Source organism: Oryza glaberrima, chromosome 9 (assembly GCF_000147395.1).
Source record: "Oryza glaberrima chromosome 9, OglaRS2, whole genome shotgun sequence".
Taxonomy (NCBI): Eukaryota; Viridiplantae; Streptophyta; class Magnoliopsida; order Poales; family Poaceae; genus Oryza; species Oryza glaberrima.
The window spans coordinates 14,101,680-14,120,244 of NC_068334.1; the positions used below are offsets into that span (position 1 = coordinate 14,101,680).

The window sequence follows — 18,565 nt, forward strand, 5'->3', positions numbered from 1 at the left end:
AAAACCAAAAGGGTAGAAGCTGGAAGAAGATAGAGAAAACACACCCACGCCACCCATTACCAACTTTGGACCAATTGTGGAGGCCTGCAACTAACTTTGGCCCACTATTGAGGCCCAGTTGCAGGATCTCCATTGCCAACGTTGGGCCCATTATTGAGGCCCAATTACAGGCTTGCAGTTTCAGCTGCCTTCTCGGCCCAAACTTAGAAATCGATTTGGGCCGCTGGGATTCAGGTGTTGGGAGTCGGGGACCCAAACAGCCGAGGGAGGGAGAGAGAGGGAGAGAGAGAGAGAGAGAGAGCCCGGCGCTCGGCGGCGACGGCGACGGCAGCTCTCGCCGGCCGACGACGCGACGCGAGGTGATGGCCCTCTTCTGCCTTCTCCTCTTTCCTCTGGACGCGCCGCTAGCCGCCCGCGCTTGTCTCTACCCGCGAGAGGGTGGCCGGTGGAGGAAGAATCGCGGCTGGTGGGTATCTCGATCACTCCGTCCCTCGATTCGTTCCCGTTGGGTTGGGTGCCACACGAGAGAGATTCCCCCATGGTTTTTGTCTAGCTTTGCTGATGAAAAGATGATGTGGAATGTAGTTCCATCAGTTTTGGTCGGTACGATACGATTACAATTCCACAAATCTGTGGAATCTGTGGAGGTTATTCTGATGCCGCCGATTGATTTCCTAGTCTATTTACGAGGCCCACTGAAGGTTTGGTTTTCTACTGGAATAGGAGAATGAATGTTAAAATTAGAACAGCTCAGTCATATTCACGATTGTCCTCTTTATGCCTATTCTTGTTGTGTGGTTTACAGCATCGCATCTATGCTCCTTTATTCGTTTTACATTGGAAGCTAGAAGGTATAGAATTTCGTGTGGAGACAAGGCAGGAGATACATCAAACTTTTAATCGTACCATCATTGTTCGTTTGCGCTGTCGCTGACCACTTTGACTAACTCACTTCTGTATATGTTTTGTTTTCTCTACAATCTTATTTTACAATTATTGCCTGAACACAGTCTTATACTCCATCCGTCCCAAAAAAAGGCAAACTCTGGGTTTCCGTGTCCAACTTTGACTGTCCGTCTTATATGAAACTTTTTTATAATTCGTATTTTCATTGTTGTTAGATGATAAAACATGATTAATATTTTATGCGTGACTTGTCTTTTTATTTTTATTCATAATTTTTTCCAATAAGACGGACGGTCAAACGTTGGGCATGGAAACCAGGGTTTGTCTTTTTTTGGGACGGAGGGAGTATTTAACAACTATTCTATTTATTGGAGTATACTACAGTTAAATAGTAAAACGGCTGTTTTTTTTCTTTGCTATACAAAGCATCCTTGGAACCTGTACATGTTAAACTTCCTGGTATTAAATTCTCTGGGTAGATGGCCAATTTCTGGTTACAGGAAAGTCTAGCATTTGAACTTCACTTTATTTCTAAAACATAAAATTCGATTGTTTACATCAATATCAAAAATGATGGAGATGAACTATATATTAAATTGAAAAAAATATCAATATGAGATACAGATATTAAAAAATTGGATGTAGATCCTAACTCCTTACCTTTGAATCAGCTGCAAGAGAAACTATACTGAATGGCACTCTGTCACTTGGTAATGAGTGAATCCTTACCTACTTTGCTGGTGGCATGACTAAGGAAAGAGCGTGCATACGAATGACTTCAAAGCCACTTGATAAATATGTGTGGGAGAGGAGATGAATATAATTAACTTGTGGAAAGCCAAATTTGGTATGTGTCAATCTTTGCAACATGATCTTGTTGGATAAATATGGAAGCGGCCCTTGTGTCAGATGTTGAAAAGGGGTTGGGGACAGGGGAGGATCAGTAGCAATAACTGATAATATGATCTTGAAGGAAGAGGAAACACTGTGTTGAAATGGATAATTATCCCTCTCAATCTAACAATTCATTCAATATCAGCTAAACTTAATGTAGTAGCTTCTACTTCTTTGTTCCTATTTTGAGACCAGAACTGCAGTCGACTTCCCAGTGCTTGCTTTTGCAGTTGATTTTTTTCTGTCCATCTTGCTCTTGCTGTGTGATGATCATTTGCCTATTGCAGCCTTTGTTTGTTCTGAATTGCGTGGTGCACTCTTACTCCTGCTTTGGGTACAGTGTGATAAAAAAATATTCAAACATGATGCAGAAGACAATTATGGTTCAGGTTTTCTACATACAAAGTTAATAGGTCTGTTCTTTTTTCCATTGAGTTTCCTGAATGTGTTTTGTGATCATGAATGGATCTGATGTCGGCCCAATTCAAAGCATATGTTGTGTTAGGTTGTGTTGTTTTCTGTTGGTTCTGGTGTGTTATGTAGATAACAGAAACATATTGATCCTTTATGCTGTATCATACTTGACCAGATTCTCTGTTGTAGATTCCTTGCTCCTATTCACTTTATTTAGAAGTACATATACATGCAAAAAAAGTTGAAGATGGAGTTGGTAGCAACTTGGTAGTCCTGGGCAATCTTGATATATACTCCTTTCCCCCCTCAACAACTCTTATGCTAAAGAATCACCAACTTACTAGTTGTTCTTTGTACTGTTCTTTCCTTTTGAGGTGCAGTTTAAAACTTTATTACCTCTGATGTAAGATCTTTTTCATTTTCTATGAATCTGCCTAGTGATAAGATCTTGTTTCATATGGCAATTTTTTGTTCAAAGCTTGGATGACAAATATAAAATTGCCACCACAAAGATTCTGCCTTTGTGGATGAATCTCGTAACTCCACTTGCTGAACATTATTTTTTCTGTCCGATAGTTTGTATTGATACCAGGGAACTTGTCAGATTTGCTCATTATTGGATCATAGCTGCAAGAGAGAAATGGAAATGTTATAAATACATAAGGCCATAACGTTTGCAGACCTTCATGATATTTCACTTCTCTATCTTTCTCTAGATTGAACGCTCTCAGTCATGGAACCTTTTCTAACCTTAAGGGTTATTATCTACTTAAATGTTCACGACTTTCATGAGAAACATTTATCCTAAGAAAATAGGAGTAGTATAATATTGCACTGCTTACAAACAGGCTGTTAAAAATTGATTTTGATATTTGAATCATTGCATAAAGTTGCTAGTATTTTTTTTTCAAAGATTACTATAGCCCTATCTGGAATCTAGAAGGTTATTATTACCCTTTTTAGGTTGTTTCACCGGTGTTAAAATTCTCGTCAGGGAGACGAATCATCTCTGATAGAATTCAATTGGCGACATCTGATATTGCTTGAGTATACTTTTCCATTTGTTATTACATCTTTCTTCAGACGTGGGTTGGTGATAATTTGGTACAGATGGTTAAGGAAATCAATTGTGTTAGATATACTAATGCCAATGAAGAAATTACTCGTGAAATCACATAAATATATAATTTCTGAAGGGGCAGAATTCACGTCTGTTGATATTCAGTGATAGTCTCCATGTTTTTTCATTATCCACTTAGTTTACATACATAACAACAGATGCCTAACACTGTTACAGGAGAACGTTAAATGCTCTGTTTCTTCAACAGTATCATGCTGGCACACCATTCAACTCTTCTGGGATCTCTTTGCTCAGCACTGGAAGGTGCCCCTTCTCCTGGAGGCTCTTCACCGTCTCGTAGAGCGAGTCGCTCACAGGTATGAAGTGGAGGCCAAGATCCTGCAGCTTCTTGTTGGACATCTTGTACGGCTGCTTCCGTGGGTTCTCCTCGTCAGAGCACCTGGAACAACCATGGCAAGTTTCAGCAATGGTGCATCATACTGTGGTGAGTTGTCGTTTCCAACTTTGCCTAGATGCATTTGTAGTTACTACTTGCTAACATATACTCGTATATGAAACTGCAGTTGGTGTAGGTTATGTGTTCATTTTTCCACCTTTTGTCGTGTTGAGAGGAGTGGACTGACAAATAGCTTCAATCTTACCCATGATGGTATAAAATCTTTACATTCTAAAATCTTCTCCAGTAAGCTTAAAAAAGTGTATTGCCTGCCGTCACTCGTGTGTGTTTGGTTCACCTGCACCTGGGCACCTATTTCTTATGCTTTACTAGTACCCTTATCTTACTCACCAACCAAAGGTGGGATCCACCCTACCAAGTACACTCGACAAGTTCTTTTTTTTTTTGAAAAGAAAGTACACTCGACAAGTAATAAGCAAACTAATTCTTATGGAGTAGTACCAGAGGTAGTAGTAAATAAAAGTTTGCCAAATAATCATTGTGGTTCGGTTCAGTAATTTTATATTTTAGTTTTGCTGGGCACACTATAGTTCTACGTACAAATTGCGTAAGAGGAAATGGAGTGCCCCTTGTTTTTATTGCCATCGAAATAGTCATGGTTTTTTTCTAAAAAAAAAAGAGAAGATATATTAATATGTGGTATATCATTTAATAAATATGTAAGTTTAAATTCGATCCATAACTTGAAAACAAAAAATGAATATTACACCTATTCACATGTATATTTGTTTTTTTAGTCAAATTAGCTTGTATGTTTGTGGAATAATGTATCCCAAATTAATTTATGTTGTCAAATTGTTTCATGAATATATGAAAATGACATTAGAAAACAAGGGATATTGCTTTAAGGGATGAAAAACCATATCCTTAATAAGACATTTATAGGACTACACCTAGCATCTAGGAAAAAAAATTAGGAATATCACTTGTAACATGAGTTTGTGTTTGATGCATTAATCGACAGAGGTGGAAGTTTGGTGCTGGGGGCAGGAGCATACAAGTGCTAAATGCGTACTAAAGCAATGAAAATGTCCTAAGCATGTAAGCGGCATAATATAGTACTATCTTTTTTGAAGCTAAGCTATCTAGTATATATCTACTAGTATCTACACAACTGATTAACATGCAAGGGCATGGGCAGATCAAGAGATGGATTACAGATCACTAGCACACATACAGAAACTCACCTTGTGGGCACAGGATACTCGGGGAAGAGCTTGCCGAGGATGTGGACGACGTCCTCACGGTGCAGGACGCGCTCGGCGCAGAGGTACCGGCCGGAGGCCTCCGGCGCCTCGAAGACGCGGACGTGCGCGTCCGCGACGTCGCGCACGTCCACGTACGCCTGCACGGCATTGGCGTACTTCTTGGCCGAGCCGTCGAGGTACTTGAGGATGTGCACGGCGCTGGCGTTCACCGTCGGCTGCAGCAGCGGGCCGACCACCAGCACGGGGTTGACGACGACGAGGTCGACGCCGCGCTCTTCGGCCGCCTTGCACGCCTCCTGCTCTGCCACCGCCTTACCGTAGCAGTACCAGTTCTGATGAGCAGAAAAGACAGTCGACCACTCGTCGTTAACGTCAGGTGCGCTCAGTGTTGTCATGTTTATGCAATTAATAATTATGCGTGATCGATGTCGTGGCCATAAGATAAGAATTAATTCTTCTCACAAAAAATGTTTTGAAAATCAAGGGTTGGTTGTGATAGGAACAGTGTAATCAATATCTTTTGCTACTGTGAATAAGCTGGCAAATTGCCCTTGCAGTTTAGGTAAGCTGGTAATCTAGTATCCACGTGGTTTTGTTACACTGAACCAAGCTACGTACGTATGCAGTTTTCATGGAGAGGTTTATTGCTGACCTTGGTTTTCTTGCAGAACTCGAGGTCGCTCCAGCAGGACTCGTCGACGACCACGTCGGGGCCGCGGTTGGGGTCCATGGTGACGGCGCCGATGGACGACGTGAACACCACCCGGCGCACCGTGCCGGCCTCCGCCGCCGCCTTTATCACGTACTCCGTCCCCCGCACCGCCGGCTCCACCATCTGCTCCTGCATCACCATGCACCGATCCGTGCGTTCCAAACCCAAAACCAAGCCATGGATCGATATATATGATCGATTCAGTAGTATGCAAGATGCAACTATGCAAAGATCTGTCCGGAGAACGCACAGGGTCATCGGTGACGGGCGAGGCCGTGTGGAACACGCCGTGGCAGCCGTCGAGGGCGGCGTGGATGGAGTCGTAGTCGAGGAGGTCGGCCTTGCAGAGGACCAGCCTCTCGTCGGCGCCGTCCAGCGCCTTCAGGTGGGCGTTCTTCGGGTCATCTACACAGAAACGCATCACGTCGACGGTCGACGCCAAGTCAAGCACACAGCCACACAGGTACGGACATTTTTATCATTGATCAAAAATTATTTGCATGGATGTCCAGCGAGTTTGTGCGTGCGTGCCTGGGTTTCTCACTGTGCCCTTCACGGTGTAGCCCCTCTCCAGCAGCAGCTTGACGAGCCACGACGCGATGTACCCGGCGGCGCCGGTGACACACACCGTTTGGCCGTGCCCCGGCGGCAGCTCCTCCTGCTGCTGCGCCGCCGCTGCGGCGGCGGCGGCGTCATCAGCAACGACGACGACGGTCATCGTTGCTTGTTAGTGTTAGGCAATTTGTTGGATGGGAAGACGTCGATTGCTACTAAATTTATAAGCGGAGCTCTGATGCAGAAGTAGTCGTAGTAGTTGCTGATGAGGTCGGCCGGCCGTGCGCGGCGTCCACTAGCTAGCGGGAGACGGCGACCTGGAGTTAGGTAAGGCGGTAGCACTACCAATATTGTTCGTCGCGTCCTTATATCGTTGGAATCAAAACGGCTCAAACAGTGGTATCTTTTTTATTAGCCTTTTCTGCTCGGATATGATCGATCACAATGCATGAATGGTATATGATGAATGTTTGTTTAATCAGCCCGTACGTGGTTTGCCTGTAAGTAACCACATACATCAATCTAGCTAATTAAAGAGAGATTTACTCTTTTTCTTGGCCACCGGCTTGCACTCATACTTTCGTGATAACGAGATACAAGGGAACCACAAACATGGTGTGTAGGGGCTACACGTGTATCATGAGTGAGGATATTAGCAAGAGACTTGTACATGGGAGTGTTTGGTAACTGGTAAGTTCTTTCTATAAACATTGAGTGCAAATATGCTAGTAGTACATACTCCCTCCGTTTTTAGATATAAGCTTTTCTAGGATTTAAATTTTGTAAACATAAGTATTTCTAAGATATTAATTCTATGCACGGGAATAAAAACATTTTTAGTCAATGTGTTTAGGAGTCAATTTCAAACAATTCAAAATCTGATCATTTTTCTTTAACCTATTTTTTTGTTAAACACCTTAAAATACTTATATGTAATAACGGAGGGAGTATATCAGTACCCTAAAATACTCATATTCCGACGTTGTACCAGGCTACATTTTATTCGATTATATGTAAGACGTACGAATACCCTTATGCACACTGCATGCTCATAGGGATGGAAGTGAGCGGCAAAACGATAACTTGTACCGAATTTCAATTTAGCACCGATGAGTAAGGACGTTTGTGTGATATCTAAGGTATGTGGATTTTCATCCCTCGAGGGGATATCACCTCGTTGTTTGCATGTCATCTAAATAGTTATCAAAAAATTTGAAAAAAATTGACAACATAGATTAATATAAAATATATCACTCTACAAACATGCAAGATCAAATTCGATTTCTACAAGTTGCAACAAAATAACAAATTAAACTGAAAATAGTTATCGTGCATTCGCATATATATTTGTTATTTTTGTTACAATTTGTAGAAGTTGAATTTTGACTTGCATATTTGTGCAGTAATATATTTTATATTAATCTATCTTACTATTTTTTTTCAAAAATTTTTATGACTATTTAGGTGACATGTACGAAACGAGGAGATATCCCCTTGAGGGATGATTTCACTTTCCCATATCTAAGGGATACTACGTACTGCTTCCCCGTGCATCAACTAAACATTGGATCCATATGCTTTCATGCTTTGAAGCTTGAACAAGGCCTCCGTACTTGAGAAGCTAGCTAAGCTCGCTCAATATGCTGATCAGTAAGTACGTCGTGACGACTGATCGACGAGACGGCACGCTAGCTTCAGTTCCCCGGCAACAACCTGAGCCGTGTATCTATGGCGCGTACATATCCGCATCCATCCATTGAGCCGTGAGATCGCGCACAACAAAGTAATTACCCTCTCCACTTCGCTCAGATAATCCTGTTCCCTAGCTAGCTAGCTAGTCCAGTCGTCCTCTCCACCCACCCCACCGACGCCACTACGCCAAGTGCGCGACGCGACGCGTCTGCCCCTCTCCTCCCCGGCTCGATCTCTGATCCGCCGCTAGCAGCTGCATGCCTCCTCCTCCACTGGTGTGTGGTGCGCGGGGGTTGTTGCACGTCGGCGTCGCCGTTTCGTGCGTGCGACGACCGGCGCGCCGGCGTACGTGGGCCGGGTCCTCTCCCCGCGCTTTGCCTTGCACGGTCTCGTCCCGTCGCGCGCGCGGCCGGCCCCGGCCGACCCGGGCATACTGCAGGCGCAATTGAGGAGCTTTGCGCCGGGATGGATTCTAATCTCTTGGGGACGTCCACCTATTTTTTATGCCATCTAAATAATTATGAAAAAATTCTAAAAAAGTTTATAAGATAGGTTAATATGTAATATATCATCTCACAAACATGCAAGTTCAAATTCGACTTCTGCAAGTTGTAATATGTCATGTTAAATTTTTTGAAAATTTTTTATAACTATTTAGATGACGTGCAAGAAAGGGGTGGACGTCCACCCGAGTGTTTAAAACAGTTTCTTCTTTGCGCTGTGGGATATATGGAAAAAGTACGAGAGAGACGTCGAACCAACCAACGTCGAATCGAAATATGTAACCTACGGCTAATGTAATTCGATGATCTTGTCCTGCCGAATGGCAGTGCTAGGTCCATGGAACCCTGCAGGCTTGATTTTCAGGAACCCTGCAGGCTTGATTTTCAGCCATAGGTAGGCTGTGGTTAGTTGGATTCAAAGTTTGGATTTTGGTTGAAATTAAAGATGATGTAATTAAAAAGTTATGTGTGTATGACAGATTAATGTGATGGAAAAGGACTGAAGTTTGAATCCAAACTTTGCATCTAAACACAGCCGTAGTATAGTACATCGAACATTCGATCGAACTGGACACCACTACACATCTCAGGTGGCTGTCGGTTTAATTAGAAGCCCGATCGATTGACCCAGTCCACTTCTGCATGACAGGAGCCGATGGCTTCTGTTTGATTTTCTGGTAAGGAGATGAAAGGCTAACTGATCCGACTTAAATTTCGACCCTATGATTTTACCCGTCGAGTAGGTGAGCAGGTTAGACGACACTGATCGACATGACAGATCTCGGTCGTACTGCAACTCGTAATTAAGCATCACACAAAGCTACATGAGCCATGGAAAACTCTGGCCCTATTTGCTTCCTTATCTATTAGGGAGTTTCGTCCATCCGCCAACCTCTCATATGGATTACACATGCACCGATATGAGTAATTTTGTTTACGTCATCTGTTTATCTCCCTTACCATACAAAACCACCTCGTTGAAAAAAAAACGATGGATTACCAAAAACGATGGAACAGCTTTAGGGGCTGTTCGGATTGATGTTATTTTTAACCATATTATTTTTAGTATAGTTGTGAAAATTATGTCCACGTTTAGTTTGTTACTAAATTTTGGTAAATACACAGTATTACTAACTTGCCAAAATTTTGGCTTTACCAAAATTTGGTAAGGTTTATTTTAGCTACAATCTGAACATACACTACAAGAAATTTGGTCTTCTATGACAAAACACATTTTAGTCACAGTAGTGATGCGTTTATGACAATTTTTCTTTGGATGACAAGCGTTTGTGACTAAGTTGTAATTTAGTCATAAACAAATGTCACCATGTGCCTTTCCTATTTTTTGTGACAATAGTTTATGACGAAAGTGAATGAATATGATTGCCATAATTTAAAATTCATTTTTTTTAAAAAAAGGAACACCTTGGCACAGCCACGTGGGCATGTCTAGGTGGACATGTGGGACCCATGTGTAAGTTAGAATATTAACTGGAAAAGAACAAAAATGTAGCACTTCTTGCAATGAGGAGGGATCGAACCCACGCCCTCTGGCTAACTGGCTTCCCAGGACAAACCACTAAGCTACTCTTCCGTTGCTATGTAATTATTGATTCTTTTCATCTTGTACATTTTACACACTGGGAGACACACACTGCCATGTTACAAATTGCTTTGTCGGATGAAAAATGACCAAAATAAAAATTATAGATCTTGATGAATTATACAACCTTGATGTTTATGACTTTTTCAATTGAAATCATTTAGTATTTGAAAATGTTGTTTGAATTGTCATAATTTGAAATTCAAATTCGAATTATTGAAACAGAGTCATATAGCAAAATGACCAAAACAAAAGTTGTAGATATTAATGATTTATAAAACTTTGTTGTTGATGACTTTTTCAGTTGAAATCATTTAATATTTAAAAATATTATTTGAAGTTGTCATAATTTGAAATTCAAATTTTATATAGTTCAATAAAACTCGGATGGAGAAATGACCAAAACTAAAATGGTATATCTCAATAAGTTCTACAACTTTGTTTCTACAAATTTTTCATAAAAGTTGATTTATTATGTCTTTTGTGTGTTACTTCACAATAGTATAATAAAATAAAAAGAAAAAAAAGGGTTAAACAGAGATGGAATGAAGCTATGGGCCAGCCCTTTTGCTCCTCCCTCGCCGAGAAGTCCATTTTGCCTCCCTCCTTTCAATTAATTTCAAAATATTAAACCTTCGAATCGAATTTTATCATAATAAATAAACTTATGTGAAAAAGTTGTCCAAAACAAAGTTGTATCATTTATTGAGATATCTACCTATCTTATTTTAGTTATTTCTCCATCGGAGTTTGATTGACCTATATAAAATTTGAATTTCAAATTATGACAACTTCAAATAACATCTTTAAATACTAAATGATTTCAACTGAAAAAGTCATCAATAACAAAGTTGTATAACTCGTCAATATCTACAACTTTTGTTTTGGTCATTTTGCGATATGACTCTGTTTCAATAATTTGAATTTGAATTTCAAATTATGACAACTTCAAACAATATTTTGAAATACTAAATGATTTCAACTGAAAAAGTCATCAATAACAAAGTTGTATAACTCATTAATATCTATAACTTTTATTTGGGTCATTTCTTCATCCAATAAAGTGATAGTAACATTGTTCACAAATTTTACATATCTCTCTTATAGTTTATAAACTATAAGAGAGATATGTAAAATTTGTAAACAATGTTACAAATCACTTTGTCAGATGAAGAAATGACCTAAATAAAAGTTATAGATCTTGATGAGTTATACCACTTTGTTATTGATTACTTTTTCAGTTGAAATCATTTATTACTTGTAAATATTGTTTGAAGTTGTCGTAATTTGAAATTCAAATTCATACTGTTCAACAAAAAGTCATATAGAAAAATGACCAAAACAAAAGTTGTAAATCTTGATAAGTTATACAACTTTGTTGTTGATGACTTTTTCAGTTGAAATCATTTATTATTTGAAAATATTGTTTGAAGTTGTCATAATTTGAAATTCAAATTTTATATAGTCTAATCAAACTCGGATGGAGAAATGACCAAAAGAAAAATGGTAGATCTAAATAAGTTATACAAATTTGTTTTTTACAACTTTTTTATACGAGTTGATTTAGTGCCATAAAAATTGATTCGAAATTTCAGATAAAAATTTCCCTCCTCACCACTTCAAAATATTTCATCTTTCCTCCCCCTCTCTCCCCCCTGATATTTTCCCCTTCTCCTCACTCCTCTCCTTCCTCTCTCTCTCACTCTTTCTCTCCTCTCCCTCTCTTTCTCTTCCTCTCTCGGCGCGTGGGCGGCATGCGCGTGCCGGCGGCTGGCGGCCGCCGCGTCGTCCTTGTCGCTCGGGCTGCCCCCTCCGCGGCGACGCCGACCTCGACGACGACGACGAGTGGGCGGCGACGACAACGAGTGGGCGACGACGACGACGACGCGGGTGGTGGCGGCGGCGCCGACCCCGACGACGACGACGAGGGGGCGGCGACACGGGCCTCGTCCCGCCGGATCCGGCGGCGGCGGGCCTCGTACCGCCCGGATCCGGAGGCCGGAGAGGGCGGCGGGAGCGGGGGCGGCCGGCGGCGGGAGCGGGGGATCCGGTGGCGGCACGGCGGATCCGGCTCGGGCGCGGCGACGATGACCTCCCTGCGGCGACGACGACGGCGGCGGGCGGCGGCGGCAAGGTCGGGCGCGGCGGATCCGGCGCGGTGGCGAGCGGCGGCGGCAAGCTCGGGCGCGGTGACGACGACCTCCCCACGGCGATGACGACCTTGGCGACGACGACGGCGGCGGGCGGTGGCGGCGAGGTCGGGCGCGGCGGATCCGGCGCGGTAGCGAGCGGCGGCGGCGAGCTCGGGTATACACCCTGACTCTTGCCTCTATATTATGCTCTGCCTATTTAACTAGAAATAGTAGCACAATATTGATCTTATCTAGTTATCTTAAGCTCTTGAGGTTAAATAGAACAATGATTGTTTCAGCACAACTTGAGCCATTAGACACAAATTTGCATTGAAACAACACTTGAAAAGGATCTTCATCATCTACAAATATTTAGTAGTCTATTACACCCATATAGTGTACAGTTTGGTTTGTCATTGGAGTGCTTACTAGATAGTTAGGGTGACCAACTGCTCTTTCCATCCTAGGGAGAAGGAACTTCACTCTGTTATAGCCTATACCACTTCTTTGCTGCTGCCTTTTGATGCCAGCATTTTGATCAATTCTTTTCTGAACTCACCACAGTTGTCTTCACCATAATGCAAGTTGCCATGTGTTCTCCTTAATATTATGTGACTTAATTGATTTTAGCACTTATATCTGTCACTCTTTGTGTTGATCTGTTATCTGCAAAGTTGCCATGCACGGCAGGATGCGGGTTCCGCCGCCGTCTCCGCTCCGGTGCTCTCAGCCAGCCCAGCGACCAGCCTCCCGCTCCCACTCCGGTGCTCCTGGCTGGCCTCCCGCTCCCGCTCCGGCGCTCGTCACCTCGGTTGCTCGTCCCTAGCCCTGCAGCCTTCGCTTCGATTCCAGCGGAACGCAATGGCCTTCCCTGCAGGTAAGGTAAATGGGCTGAAATACTACTGGGCTTACATGAAAAAAATAAAAAGGCTGTTGAGAAATGGGCCAAAATTGGTTGGCTGGCCCATGGGCTAGTTAGGCTTATTTGAATTATAATTGTAAAACCAGCCCATGTTATAAAATGGGCCAAATTCGTTTTTGTGACAATTATTTTTGTCATATTCCACATGCCATGTCACACGCCATGTCATATGCCACGTCAGATGACTAGACACTTGTTAGCATCCCATCTAATGTATTATGACAAATATAGTGACAAATACCGTTGTCACAGACCAGTGACAAGTGTGCAATTGTCACTACGTATAATGACAATTGGGTCTATTAGTCACAGAAGGAGGATAATGACAGGGATTCAATGACTATAGCTATTTTGTCACTAGTGTGTCGTAGAAGGGGTACAATGACAAGAAAAAGGTTGTAATTGTCACAATTAATTAGTCATAGAAGGCCTAAGCTCTTGTAGTGATACCCTTAATTATTTTTTTCTAAAAAAAAGTGCCCTAAACAGTCTAGGAAAAAACTCAATAATATTAAAGCATAGTGTCAGACCATTAAAATAGGTCTGAAAGAGTGGGAAACTGTTAAAGCAACTTGAGTGGACGTCCACCCGTTTATTGTATATCATCTAAATAGTTATGGAAAAAATTAAAAAAATATGAATAAGATAGATCAATATGTAATATATCAATCCACAAACATGCAAGTTAAAATTTAACTTCTACAAATTGTAATAAAAATAACAAACAAAACTCAAATTACTGTATGTATATTTACAATTAAATTTGTTATTTTTGTTACAACTTGTAGAAGTTGAATTTGAACTTGCATAGTTATGGAGTGATATTACATATTGATCTATCTTGTCAATTTTTTTGAAAATTTTTCGTAACCATCTAGTTGACATGTAATAAACGGATAGACGTCCACTCGAGTTATTAGAATCCTCTCCCCTGAAAGAGTATGCCCAAGAGAGTTTCATCCATCCACATGCTTGTCCCTCATCTACCATGCAAAACCATTTTGTCGCAAAAAATGGTGAAAGGCCTAAAAACCAACCCTATTGAGAACACCCCCTCCTCCCCATCCCCTCCTCCCCCTAACACGCTAAGCAACTTAGAAAAAAAAACTCAACAATGCTAAAGCATGGGTCAGATCATTAATAGGTAGAAAGAAATAATATGCTCACATCATTTATCCTATGAGTACACCTACTTCCTCTATCTCTACCACCTCCAACACCGTTAGCAGCTCGAGTAGTGGAAAAGTGTCCGCCTCCCCTCAATGAGCTCCAAGACCCCCCCCTCTGAGATTGGTGGCCTAGGGTGAAACTAATAACAAGGTCCTTAATGTAATATCTAAATAAAAAATCAATATATATACATATATGAAATGCTACCAACAAACATTTAAAGTGCATCCAAAAGCAATATTTATATGAAGCACGCCATGCATATTACCTTAAAAAGTTTCTTTGGACATTTATATATGCGAAATCATTGGCTATTGTATCAATATCAATCTCATCTAGCAATTACATCTCAATGCATTAAGGATGTGTTTGGATGGAGGGATTGGCTGGGATAGGATATAGCCGCCCAAATTTTGGAGGTGTTTGGATGGTGGGCGGTACTGGGATATGGCCACCCCCTAGGGAATATTCCCTCTAGATGCCGGCTGTGTGCATCCGGCCGATTCAGCCGAACGGGGCGGCCCAGGACTGCGCGCGACTCGCGCACCTGAAGTGGTCGCGTGCCCTCACCTCCTCCCATCCTTTTCTCTCTTTTTTCTCCTCTGTTCTCACCGGTTCACAGTGGCAAACCCTAGCTCTCCTCCCTCTTCGGCGGCGCATCAGGCGGGGTGGTTCGGCGGAGCGGGTGGCCGCGCCGGGGACGAGCGGCAGGCGGGGCGGGCGGCAGGTGTCAGCGGCGCGGGTTCTCGCCCTCTAGCGGCGCGGGCGGAGGGAACCGGCGGCGCGGGTGCTCGCCCTCTAGCGGCGGGCGGAGGGAACAGGCGGCGCGGGCGACAACTCCAGGCGGGGCGGCGGCGACTCCAAGCGACGCGGCGGCGACTGCAGGCGGCACGGCGGCGAGTCCACGCGGCAGCTGCGGCGGCGAGTAGAAACAACATCACTCTCTTTGCATTCCTCCTCGTTTGAAGGTATACTACAAATCTGAGCATTGTTCTTGTTTTTTGGGGATTGATTTGTTCAGATCCGAGTGCTATAGTAGTTTCTAAGCATGGGCATGAATGATTATAGAGTGCTATAGTTGCTATTTTGTGATATTTTGTTCAGATCTGAGTGCTATATGTTGTATGACTCAATATATGTGTGCATGAATGTGGTAGACCCGATTTGGTCAAACTTTGGCATTGTAGATGGACAGCAGAACACGGTTTCTGATTTATGCGGCTGCATCATATATGTTGTTGTCAATGATGGCTATGGTTATCGAGTCTAGAAATAAGAAAAGGAAAAGGGTTGCAAGGAGAGTAGGAATTACCTATGGGCCAATAGATGAAAGAGATAGGAAAAGATTTGATTATCTCAATGACAAGATTTGGAAAAACGATACCATCTGTGTGAACATGCTAAGGCTTAAAAGAGCACCTTTTTTCTGTTTTTGTAAACTTTTTAGGGATCATGGCATGCTTGTGGATACTATACATATGCCTGTTGAAGAGCAAGTGGCTATGTTTTTACATACAATTGGGCACAATGTTAGAAATAGGGTAGTTGCCACTAATTTTTATAGGTCCGGTGAAACTGTTAGCCGATATTTCAACCTAGTCCTTCATGCTGTTGGTGAGCTGAGAAAGGAATTAATAAGGCCACCCTCAATAACGACTCCTTCAAAAATATTAGGGAACCCAAGGTGGGATCCTTATTTTAAGGTATGATCCACAACTAGTTGTACACCATTATTTGTAGACATAAAATTATGCCCTTTTAAATTTTTTACCTTTTTGTGTTCACCAAATAGGATTGTATTGGAGCTATTGATGGCACACATGTACGAGTCTCTGTTACCAAAGATATGGAGCCTTCCTTTCGTGGTAGGAAGGATCATGCTACTCAAAATGTAATGGCAGCTATAGATTTTGACCTTAAGTTCACGTTTGTGTTGGCTGGTTGGGAGGGGACAGCACATGATGCTGTAGTTTTACGTGATGCTATAGAGCATACAGATGGCCTTCGTGTCCCACAAGGTAATGTAAGTCCAACTTGTGCATAGAAATATTATTGATAACAACACATTTCACCAACTTGTCCTTATATGTTAGGAAAATTCTACCTAGTTGATGCGGGATATGGAGCAAAACCTAGATTTTTACCCCCTTTTCGTGGTGTGAGGTATCACTTGAATGAGTGGGGGACTAATCCTGTACAGAATGAGAAGGAGCTATTTAATTTGAGGCACTCATCTCTTCGGGTGACCGTTGAGCATGCATTTGGGTCTCTCAAGAGGAGGTGGAAAATTTTAGATGATGCTACTCCATTTTTTCTCTATCCAACTCAAGTGGATATTGTGGTAGCTTGTTGTATTATTCAGAATTGGATTATAGAAGATGGTGGTGATGATTTTATCATATCAGAGGAAGAATGGATAGCCAACTACAATTATGCAACATCAAGAAGTGGGCAAGCTAGTGAGCATGCATACATGGTTCAGTTCAGGCAGGATACCGCATACCAAATGTGGGAAGATCGTCAAGCTCACCATGGAAATTGAAAATTTTAGATTTGTAGTCTATGTATTTGTATGGAACTCTAGGACTTATGTACTCCTTTTTAAGACTTATGTATTTGCTGACATGTATTTGCTTGCTGAAATTTATTGTTTGCTGAAATTTGTATGCTTGCTGATATTTTTAGTGGTTGCTGAAATTTATATGCAAGCTGAAATTTATATGTTTGCTAAAATTTTAGTGGTTGTTGAAATATATATATGCTTCCTGAAATTTGTATTGGTTGCTGAAATTTATATGCAAGCTAAAATTTATATGTTTGCTGAAATCAATTTCTTTATGCATGCTATGCAATGGAGGGAAGTGGACAAAGTGATAAGGGTAGACATGTTACATGGACATCTTCAATGTCTACCTACATGCTTGAATACCTCGAGGGTATTGTTGCTAGTGGGAACAAAACTTCCTCGGGGTTTAAGCAAGTCCACTTGAAGGCTTGTGCTAAAGCTCTGAATGATCACTTCAATATTAATTTGACTTCAGATCAGATTACTAATCACATTAGGACTTGGAAAAGGAAATATTCTAAGATAGCTGATCTGAGGAAATTGAGTGCTGCTCTTTGGGATGATGACAATTTTATCATATCACTTGATCATAAACATTATGCAGACCACATCAAGGTATGCTACAACCACACTTACACCATTTTATTCTTACCTGTAGTGGTTGCTGAAATTTATAGTGGTTGTTGAAATTTGTATTGGTTGCTAAAATTTGTAGTGGTTGCTGAAACTTATAGTGGTTGCTGAAATTTATAATGGTTGCTGAAACTTGTATTGGTTGCTGAAATTTTTATTAGTTGCTGAAACTAGTTTTATTATTAAACCATGTTGTAGGATCACAAGGCTGATGCTGAATATCTGAACAAACCTATTCACAATTATAGCAAAATGCTTGTCATATTTGGCAATAGCTTGGCTACAGGGAAATATGCAAAAGGATCAGGTGATCCTCTAGCCACTGAATCTATTCCCATTGATGATGATGAAGAAGAGGAAATTGGTATTGGAAGTGCTGCAGCAACTGGATCAGCTAGTAGAGTTCATGCCCTTAATGAGGAGAATGGTGCATCATCTTCAGCACCCAAACCCAAGAAAGCAAAGACTGCTGCTGCAATTGAAGAGGAAGGGCTGATAGGCGCATTTAAATCTGTTGGTGACAAGCTTGCTGGAGCAATAGTTGAAGTTGGAAAAGAGGCTACAAAATCTAACAATGAGCTGCCCGATAACCTGTATGAGAGTGTGCATAGCTGTCACGCCCAGAAATTCCCGAATAGAATTCCAAGCAAAATGTGCATTAAAATCCCCGTCCAGGACCGGCCGGGGTACACAAACGACAATGTTGACATTCAGATCCACGTCTTACAAACATCATAAAAGTCTTACATAAATGCAGCGGAAAAACGAAAGACAACAGGAGCTAAGCCTTGACTAGAACTGCAGCGGGAACACCACTCCAGGCATCCTCGACGGCACGGACGAAGCCTACTCCTCGGAGAAACCTCCATCTGACACATACTCGAACTCTGGGGTTGGGAAAAAAATAGAGCAATACTGAGTACTACCCACTGTACTCAGCAAGTCATACTGGAATAGGGGTATGATGCAGGGAATTATCAAAGGAGAGCTAGAGTGGTTCATTTGCATAAAGCGAGCATTTATAGACAGAAGTTGAAAGATTTAAACAGTTGTAATAATTAATTAATATTGATCATCCGCTGTCCAATGCTATCCCACGTTGCAACAGGCCCAAACA

At 41.9% G+C, this 18,565-nt stretch overlaps 3 protein-coding genes across 5 annotated transcripts; 1 reads left to right on the forward strand and 2 right to left on the reverse strand.

Annotated features, from left to right (window-relative positions):
• Positions 1-3,373: 3,373 nt before the first annotated feature.
• Positions 3,374-6,431, reverse strand: LOC127784856 (cinnamoyl-CoA reductase 1-like). Of its 2 annotated transcripts, none has more exons than XM_052312261.1 (5): positions 6,204-6,431; positions 5,923-6,077; positions 5,613-5,795; positions 4,940-5,292; positions 3,374-3,734 (listed from the first exon to the last, which is right to left on the reverse strand). In XM_052312261.1, exons 1-5 carry the CDS (start codon positions 6,388-6,390, stop codon positions 3,545-3,547), a joined length of 1,068 nt encoding a protein of 355 aa, XP_052168221.1. In that variant the 5' UTR covers positions 6,391-6,431; the 3' UTR covers positions 3,374-3,544. The 2 variants fall into 2 exon arrangements, with proteins under 2 accessions (XP_052168221.1, XP_052168220.1); XM_052312260.1 differs by having other exon boundaries at positions 5,613-5,801.
• Positions 6,432-11,724: 5,293 nt separating this feature from the next.
• LOC127784536 (uncharacterized) lies at positions 11,725-12,922 on the reverse strand. Its single transcript, XM_052311864.1, has 2 exons — positions 12,832-12,922; positions 11,725-12,332 (listed from the first exon to the last, which is right to left on the reverse strand). The coding sequence occupies exons 1-2, from the start codon at positions 12,836-12,838 to the stop codon at positions 11,725-11,727; spliced, it is 615 nt and encodes a 204-aa protein (XP_052167824.1). The 5' UTR covers positions 12,839-12,922.
• A 131-nt stretch (positions 12,923-13,053) lies between these two features.
• LOC127784535 (protein ALP1-like) lies at positions 13,054-18,348 on the forward strand. 2 transcript variants are annotated; one of them, XM_052311862.1, is made up of 4 exons: positions 13,054-15,217; positions 15,697-15,952; positions 16,042-16,267; positions 16,343-18,348. In XM_052311862.1, the coding sequence occupies exons 2-4, from the start codon at positions 15,707-15,709 to the stop codon at positions 16,789-16,791; spliced, it is 921 nt and encodes a 306-aa protein (XP_052167822.1). In that variant the 5' UTR covers positions 13,054-15,217; positions 15,697-15,706; the 3' UTR covers positions 16,792-18,348. The 2 variants fall into 2 exon arrangements, with proteins under 2 accessions (XP_052167822.1, XP_052167821.1); XM_052311861.1 differs by having other exon boundaries at positions 13,054-15,952.
• Positions 18,349-18,565: the final 217 nt, after the last annotated feature.

Coding starts and splice junctions, on each gene's coding strand:
- LOC127784535 (XM_052311861.1), top strand. CDS start 15,437: ATGGACAGCAGAACACGGTTTCTGATTTATGCGGCTGCATCATATATG. Junction 15,953..16,041: donor GGTGGGATCCTTATTTTAAG/GTATGATCCACA, acceptor TTCACCAAATAG/GATTGTATTGGAGCTATTGA. Junction 16,268..16,342: donor TGGCCTTCGTGTCCCACAAG/GTAATGTAAGTC, acceptor CTTATATGTTAG/GAAAATTCTACCTAGTTGAT.
- LOC127784856 (XM_052312260.1), bottom strand. CDS start 6,390: ATGACCGTCGTCGTCGTTGCTGATGACGCCGCCGCCGCCGCAGCGGCG. Junction 5,802..5,922: donor CGCCCGTCACCGATGACCCT/GTGCGTTCTCCG, acceptor ATGGTGATGCAG/GAGCAGATGGTGGAGCCGGC. Junction 3,735..4,939: donor GAGTATCCTGTGCCCACAAG/GTGAGTTTCTGT, acceptor TGGTTGTTCCAG/GTGCTCTGACGAGGAGAACC.